General features: G+C 35.4%; 2 protein-coding genes across 3 annotated transcripts; both read right to left on the bottom strand.

Annotated features, from left to right (window-relative positions):
* On the bottom strand, nucleotides 1–1,609 carry LOC108471560 (mevalonate kinase). The gene is given in 7 exon segments (XM_017773161.1): nucleotides 1–242; nucleotides 245–403; nucleotides 484–572; nucleotides 574–738; nucleotides 847–931; nucleotides 1,056–1,226; nucleotides 1,483–1,609. Coding segments are annotated over 7 exon segments (1,038 nt in total).
* Nucleotides 1,610–4,832: 3,223 nt separating this feature from the next.
* Nucleotides 4,833–7,300, bottom strand: LOC108471093 (amidase 1-like). Of its 2 annotated transcripts, none has more exons than XM_017772676.2 (9): nucleotides 7,050–7,300; nucleotides 6,699–6,878; nucleotides 6,496–6,620; nucleotides 6,286–6,411; nucleotides 6,019–6,201; nucleotides 5,785–5,929; nucleotides 5,521–5,689; nucleotides 5,310–5,444; nucleotides 4,833–5,208 (listed from the first exon to the last, which is right to left on the bottom strand). In XM_017772676.2, exons 1-9 carry the CDS (start codon nucleotides 7,157–7,159, stop codon nucleotides 5,056–5,058), a joined length of 1,326 nt encoding a protein of 441 aa, XP_017628165.1. In that variant the 5' UTR covers nucleotides 7,160–7,300; the 3' UTR covers nucleotides 4,833–5,055. The 2 variants fall into 2 exon arrangements, with proteins under 2 accessions (XP_017628165.1, XP_017628166.1); XM_017772677.2 differs by having other exon boundaries at nucleotides 6,699–6,851; nucleotides 7,050–7,297.
* Between the last annotated feature and the right edge of the window lie 651 nt (nucleotides 7,301–7,951).

Below are 7,951 nucleotides of genomic sequence, written 5' to 3'. Positions count from 1 at the left end.
TTAGGTAAAAGTAAGCACACAACCTCCACCACCAGCTCCTGTCAACTTGGAAGCTAGTTTATACTTCATTACTATTTGAAGAATAGTTTCTTTAGATGCATGGGTAACACCTATAGATAGGAACAAACCCTGATTCGTTTCCATTAACTCTCTTAGCCTTTCTTCATTTGCAGTTACAGATAAATCATCTATAGTATGTGACTGGATAATCGTAGACCATTCCTTGCTAATAGATTCAATAACACATAACACAAGGCATCAGGATGCCTTGATTTCCTTGCTGAAACATTGGCAACCAATGCATTTGTATCTCTCCCAACTTTTATGTTGGTAATCAGCATTCTCAATGGCATGTTGGAATCGATACCAGTCATACTACCTCACTTGTATCTTATCACGTTGCCTGTCCCATGAAAAAGAGAAATTAATCAATCACGTAGATATTGATAAAAAATAAACAATGATGCTTACCAAGTTAGATACCAAATGTGCTAACTGAGTTGTCAACACCAAAGGGTTTCCCATAAATTATCTTCTCCTATTCAAAAGCCCATTTATTCACCATTTCCAACACCAGTTTTCTTTAACATCAACCACTCTTTTTGGCTCATATCCAATTTCATAGAATCAGAAAAAGCTGGTAGATCTGCTGAAAGCGCAACACAATATGCAACTGATGAGCCAAGAGCAGCACCTAATGGAAGCTCAGAAGTTACAATAACTGTACCTGGCTTAAACCTAACTCATACAGTCACTGAGTCCATAACTAGACCATTGATACTCAACATGAAAAAGAGTTACATTGAAACATCAAACTTACATCGAAACATCAAACAACATACATACCCTAGGATAGAGGTGTAGAGCCAAAGAAATGCACAAACACCTGAAGCAAGACCAATCCTTGTCTCAGGGAAACTTTGCTCATCAACTAGAGAAGTAATAGATTTAACAGTTTCCAATGAGCATAATATAGGTGTCGAAGAAAATAGAGGTGTAGAGCCAAAGAAATGCACAAACACCTGAATCAAGACAAATCATTGTCTCAAGGAAACTTTGCTCATCAACTAGAGCAGCAATCGATTTAATAGTTTCCAATGAGCATAATATAGGTATCGAAGAAAATGGAGAACCCAAGTGAGATAACACTTCTTTGATTCTTTTGATTGGCCATGAAAAGTCTAATCCAACATCCTCGAGCTAAAGTCTTATTGGATCTTTATTCTCTATGGAACAAAATCAAACGCAATGAAATGAAATAAAATAAAGTCAAGGAAGATCCCCTCATCAGTCATCATCCAACAAATTACATGAAAAACAATAGAAAGAAAGTAAGAAACAAGCAAAAAGTGGGAACTCAATTATAATTTTTTATGATCTCGAGAGGGTGTTTGACAATCATCATTTAAACAATCTCAAAAAGATCAATAGTTACATACTTACATATCATGTGAATAAATAAATAAAGAGAGATATATATACTAGAGTGAAGACGAAGAGAGACAACAATATAGAGATCAATGGAGGAAGCAATAGCAGTATACCTATGAACCACCGCATGTTCACTGGCGAGAATAACCTTCTCCAGAGCTTTGGTAGTAATATCCATTTTTCCGGTTCTTTCTCCTTTTTTTTCTTTAATCCAAGAAATGTTGAATTTGAAATTTTTAATTGATGATGATTATTGGGTTTCTTCCATGTTAGTATCGACCCGATTAAGCAACAAGTAAAAAAAATTAGCTGAATAAATTGAGAATTGAACTCATAAATTTTTAATGTGTGAAAACTCATCCAAAGAGGATAAAAAAGTATGGGCAAAGTTTAACTAGAAGATTATTTCTCAAATTTGACTGAAATATGAGTCATACTTAACAAATCTCCACATTGACTCATATTTCCACAACGCCATCTTTGCCAAAGCCTGCCACGAATCTATCTTGAACTATGTAGGGAATTAACTGAGTCGAATCTATGCTTAGAAACTGGAAGAATTTTAGCCTTCAACTTGTAAATTGCCAAATCAAAACTAACCTGGGTTTGATTTTCACGAACACAGTGCCTTAACTTTTCAAAACCTGCATCTAAAAGAGAACGTCTCTTCAATGAAACGGTCATACATTTTTCCCTCCTATGACCAAGTTGCCTCCGCTTCAAATGAGTTGACTTCGACTCTGTAACGGACAAGGGACGTCCGATTTCATCGGTCACTATAGAACCTTTCAGAATATAAAGACTGCCAGTTATTTTACCTTTTAAAAAAACGAGAGCTTTGCGAGATACTTTAATGTCGCTCGACTCGATATTAATTCTGCATCCTTTTCAAGTCTAAAATACTCAATGAGATGAAATTCTTTCGTAAGTCAGTTACATACCTGACATCTGAGAATGTTCTAATCGTCCCATCGTGTACCTAATTTTAATAGTACCAATACCAATTACCTTACTAGATGAACCGTTTTCCATGCGCACAACTCTACCTTCAACCAAATTGTATGTGGAGAACTATTCTCTATTGGGACACATATGGAAAAAACATCCCGAATCTAAGACCTACTTAGACGTGAGCTTGGAGTTATCGCCCGTTGATACTAATAAGAAATCATCACTGCTTTCATTGGCCAATTTAGCACCAGCTACATCTTCCTCGTTACTCTCAACAACTCTTTTATTTCACAATTTATAACAATCTACTTTGATGTGACCTAACTTTTTACAATAGCGACATTTTTTGTCTCATTTCTTTGATGCTACCAAAACGAAAACTTGCTTATCTACCTTGCTATCCAAACCAAACTCATTGTCGAGTTTGTCTCTGCTCAACAAATGACCCTTCACATCTTCAAACAAGAGTCTGTCTCTGCCATAAATCAAGGTCTCCCTGAAAGACTTATATGAAAGGGGTAAAGAGCACAATAATAGCATAGCCTGATCTTCATCGTCAATATGAACCTCAACATTCTTGAAATCATTTAAAAAAGTAATGAATTGACTGATGTGATCTCTAAGAAGCTCACCTTCGTTCATGCGAAACGTAAATAGACGTTGTTTCAATACTAAACGGTTAGCCAAAGACTTAGTCGCGTAAAGAGTTTCTAACATTTTCCACAAGGCAGATGAGGTTTTATCCATCAATACCTCCTGCAATACCGTATTCGTGAGACACAACTGGATTGCAGACAAGGCCATTTCATCAAGCTCTTCCCATTCTATTTGATTTAGATTCTCAGGTTTTTTCCCGGTAACAACCTTTTTAAGCCAGTTTGAACTAGAATTTCCATAATCCAAATTTACCAAAAATTGAAATTTGTCTCACCATCGAACTTCTCAATTTCAAACCTTGTTGCTGCCATATCTGAATGGGTTGATCTATGAAAATTGAATTAGCTCTGATACCACTTGTTAGAATCGACCCGATTAAGTAACAAGTAAAAAAAATAGCGGAATAAATTGAGAAATTGAACACACAAATTTAATGTGGGAAAACCCCTCCAAAGAGTATAAAAAACCACAGGCAAAGATAATTTGACTATAATGGCAAAAGAATGAAGAGTACAAAAGATGGAGATAAAAAAACTAAACCCCGAAAACCTGAAAACAAAGAACCCTCAAAACGTAAACACAAAATTCTCTAAATGTGTTATGAGTTCTAATATCTAATGGGTGTTTTTTCTAAGGTTGTAAAAGAGTCTATTTATAGGCTAAATTCATAGGTCAAATAATAATAAAATAATCTAAACTAATCAGTGTTTGATTGAAACAAATAAACAGAGTTTAACTAGAAAATTATTTCTCAAATTTGACTGAAATATGAGTCATACTTAACATTCCAAAATCAACTTCTTTTCTTTTTTAAGATAAAAGAGACTTTGGAAGTTAAGTGATGGTGTGGCAGGTTGGAGCAAATATTGAAAAGGAAACAAGGCAGCTCGGTGGCAACCGTGGGTTGGCCTAGGAGGCGGAGGAGGTGGCTAAGCAAAGGAAGTTGAAGACACTTCTTCGCACCAATCAAACCAGAATGAATTCTTGTCTTATTTGCTCGTTTGCTTGTGTTCTTATAACTTGAGATTAAAGTCATGCCCACGAGACTTGCTGGCGCGTGAATTTCTCAATGCTTAATTTGGCAAGTTAAGTTTTATTTTTTGTTATTTTAAGATTGGTCTAATGCTGCTCAAAGTCTCTTTACTCTTCTCACATTTATAATATGGTCCCTCTTCTCCTTTTGTTTTTATAAGTTACAAGTTCCAACCTAGTTAATATAATAAATTATTATAAGCATCTGAGTGAGATTTAAATACAAGATCTCAAAGTTTGTAGGACCACTATTTCTGCCTTTTCCTCTTCTTTTAATCCCATAAATTTATCCCTCTACACTTTTGTTTCAATAAAACTCAATTGATAATATCTAAAAAAAATTCATTAAATTGGATTATGTGACATTTTTAAAATAATTTAAAAATTGATAAAGTTGTCAGCTTAATGTCATGTGAAAACCATAAAAGCAAAGAAAAATATCGACTTTTACCTTGCTTTTTTAAAACAATGCTGAAGATTCTCACAATTCCATGTTCAAAATAAAAAACCTTAGAATCCCATATTTAATATTTTTCTTTTGTTTATGTGGCCTTCCATATGTATAAAATTCGGATTTCATTGATGGTGTGTGTTATCAATTGAACTTTAATTATCATATCATGAGAGTAAAAGGATTAAACTAATGTGATTAAAAGTAGATGATTCCAAAGTGCAAAGAGTATAAGGATAAAAAGCATAATTAGAACTTTAAGATTTGGGAAGTTAACTTTTTTTAATTAACATAAGAAGAGCAGCAAATGTTGTTTTTGTCAAAATAATCCAAATCCACATTGAAAATTTTAATGGTGTAATGGGCTTCAAAATGTTGTAGGTTGGTGAGAAAATGAAAATCAAATTCTTACTGGTTATCCTCAAAGGAGTACCAAATATTCTAACAATTAAATATTAAATTTTTTTTATTCGAATCTTATACTAGCTTCAGAAATTATGTAGAAGAGAAAAGACTGGAAAAGAAATGAAAGTTCAGTTAGTAAATTTCTCGGCAAATCCAGCTTCTTCTTGAATGGTATCATAAAAAGCCTCAACTAGATTCAGCAGAAAAGCATCTGAACCATGTTTTGCTAGCAAGGAGATTGATACAGGCAGATTATTATGCATCCCCAACGGAATACTCACCTGTAAAAAAACAAGAAGAAGATGATCATTTTGATATTTTCAGGACCTTTTTCTTGTGTTCTGTTTTGTGTGTGTGTATGTGTCTGAGAGAGAAAGAGGACCTGACAGAATCCGGATACTCCGGCAATGGATAGCAAGCTGAAAGCTCTAGCACGAAACACTTCGAGCGAGGCCAAATCCGTCTGTAGCTTTGGTGGATCACCTGGAACTGTAGGAAGAACAAGGATGCCTTCATCCTGAAGAAACTAAACATCAGTGCTATGAAGGAATTACAATCTTTGTTGCTCTTTTGGCAAGTTTGTTGTTAAGTACCTTAAGAAGATCCGTAAGAGCAGCACGTAATTCAGTCTGAACGGAGCGGCAGATGCCGATGTTTTCTTCTGGTGATCTAACGGCATCCCATATACGTTTGGATAGTCGGGGGCCTAAATTAGGATTCACCGTCGTGAGCCATTCGGCATGGTTTTTCTTGAATTCGCACCTATGAAATGAAACACAAAACAAAGTTCAGGAGTCCATTTAAGGATCGGCATTCAGGTTGACTGAATCGGTTAAAAGTTCCAGGATGCTTTGCACCTTTGAAGCAATCGCATCGAGCTTGAAAGGGCGGCCAATGACGGTATATTATATGCATGATCGTTCCCCTTGGCCATGAAATGATGCAAACTTGGTACTTTTTCCTTCACATAGTCTCCAAGATTTACATGCTTTAGAATTGAACCTGCAGTGGTAAATGTATAAAGTGCATCTGACCTGAATAAACTCTACCATCTCAATACCATAAATGAGTTTTTGCAGTTTGATTATTACCTCCAACGAGCTTCTCTATTGATTTTATGAGAACTCCAGTTGTTCGAGCACTTGGAATGCTCGACAAACTGAAGCAATCTTCTGGAATAAAAATCTGACTAGGTGTGACAGGGTTTACATTAGGTAAATGCAGCAGAGCACGTCCAACTCGGTTTAAAACTGTAGGATCTCTAGCAAACCATCCTACACTAGAAATAATGTTCGAAGAATGACTCGTAAAATCGACCAGTTCGACAACTTACACAGGATCTCTCAACCATTACTTACCGACAGTATCAAAACTCTGAGCCATTGGAATAACTCCAGAAGTACTAATGGCATCATGTGAAGGCCTAAACCCGAGAATCCCACAATATGATGCAGGAACTCTCACACTTCCTCCGGTGTCGGATCCTATTTAAAAGACCGAAACAAACTTCAAATAAAACTATGGAGGAAACTAAGAAATCGAGTCCTTGTTAAAGAAGGAATTTGCACCTAAGGAGAAGTCGACCAGCCCTGCGCCTACTGCAACAGCAGAGCCACTGGAAGATCCTCCAGGTACTCTATCTGATGCACATGGATTTGTGGGAGTGCCATAATGTATGTTTTCTCCATTTATACTGAAAAGCAAAGGGGAACAGTTTAGTCACATATATAGGTGGCAAATATGGAAAGAGATTGGACTTGAAAATTCTAACCAGTATGCCATTTCATCCATGATAGTCTTGCCAACACAAGTGGCACCTCCTTCTAAGACATCGAGCACAGCTGGTGCGGTCAATGTGGCAGCTGAATGAGTCCTTTTCCAGTCAGGGTTTCCAAACCCAGTCACATATCCATCCACATCAAATCTATTTCCATGTTTTAACATGTAGATACTCGCATAAACAATTGGACAGATAAGCTTTATATTGATAAAGTTGAAGACCCAAAGAGGAAACAATGGGTATATGAGCATTAAAGAACATCAGAACAAGGAGCATGCTTTGAGCTATATCCAATAACCATAATCATAGAAAATAAAGATTATTAAATTGAAATTGACTTACATGTCTTTAACAGCAAAAGTGAGGCCACTAAGGGGAAGTTGCTGAGAGGAAGAAGTTGGTTGGAGAATAAATTTCTCGACGAAGGCTCCTGATTCCGAGGTCTTAGCCATATCCGTAACTGTTCTTTCTCCACGTTATGAAGTATTTTTCAGCCAGAGATAAGTGAATTTTGTGAACTGGCGTCAGTTTGAAGATAAATGCTCTCTTAGGTTGCCTTGTCAGCACAACATGATTTTTCTCAAAGAGTATCATTACTCTTTTACCCTTTTTGTCCCTTGTATAGTAGCTGGCTTTTGACAGTTAAAAGAAAGGTTACAAAGATGATATTTTTCTGTAGTTTGGTTGCAAAAGATATTATTGATAAGATGAGACCCAAATTACTAAAGATTTGAGTAGCAAAACTCACATTATAACACCTCTTACTCACATCATTGGCCATCTTTAAATATATTTTGGACCTATTATCATATAACCAACTCCATCAAACATCATAATTATCATTTTAGGACATAAAATTTATTTTATAATTTTAAAAATTTTATACATTTTCGATTTCTCACTATTTACCCTAATCTTAGGTAATTAAAAAATAAAGTTAATTTATCTTTTTAAGGTACTGATAATTGTACCAAAATTTTATTTTGTCTTTTATATATATATATATATATATATTGTGTCTTAGCAAATAAAAATAGTTTTGTTAAGTTGAAGAGACGTTGTAATATAAAATGTTGTGAAAAGAAAATAAAAAGGAAGATTAGAACAAATTCTGAAAACCAAATAAGGTGGTAAGTGGTGATGATGGGAATGATGAATGGTCAAGACAATGATATTTGTAATCAGACCAATTTGCCCGGGCCCACCAAATAATAAAATTAACAGTCCCAAAGTCCTTACAAGCC

The sequence above is a fragment of the Gossypium arboreum genome, chromosome 11 (assembly GCF_025698485.1).
Source record: "Gossypium arboreum isolate Shixiya-1 chromosome 11, ASM2569848v2, whole genome shotgun sequence".
Classification (NCBI taxonomy): Eukaryota; Viridiplantae; Streptophyta; class Magnoliopsida; order Malvales; family Malvaceae; genus Gossypium; species Gossypium arboreum.
Note: the sequence above shows the minus strand (reverse complement) of the source record. Positions and strands in the feature narration are given on the sequence as shown.

Bases quoted from the DNA above. Each gene is read 5' to 3' on its own strand.
- LOC108471093 (XM_017772676.2), bottom strand. From the start codon at position 7,159: ATGGCTAAGACCTCGGAATCAGGAGCCTTCGTCGAGAAATTTATTCTC. The intron at 6,412-6,495 runs GTGCAAATTCCT...TCTTTTAAATAG, and splicing joins GCTGGTCGACTTCTCCTTAG to GATCCGACACCGGAGGAAGT. The intron at 5,445-5,520 runs GTACTTAACAAC...TAGTTTCTTCAG, and splicing joins CTCTTACGGATCTTCTTAAG to GATGAAGGCATCCTTGTTCT.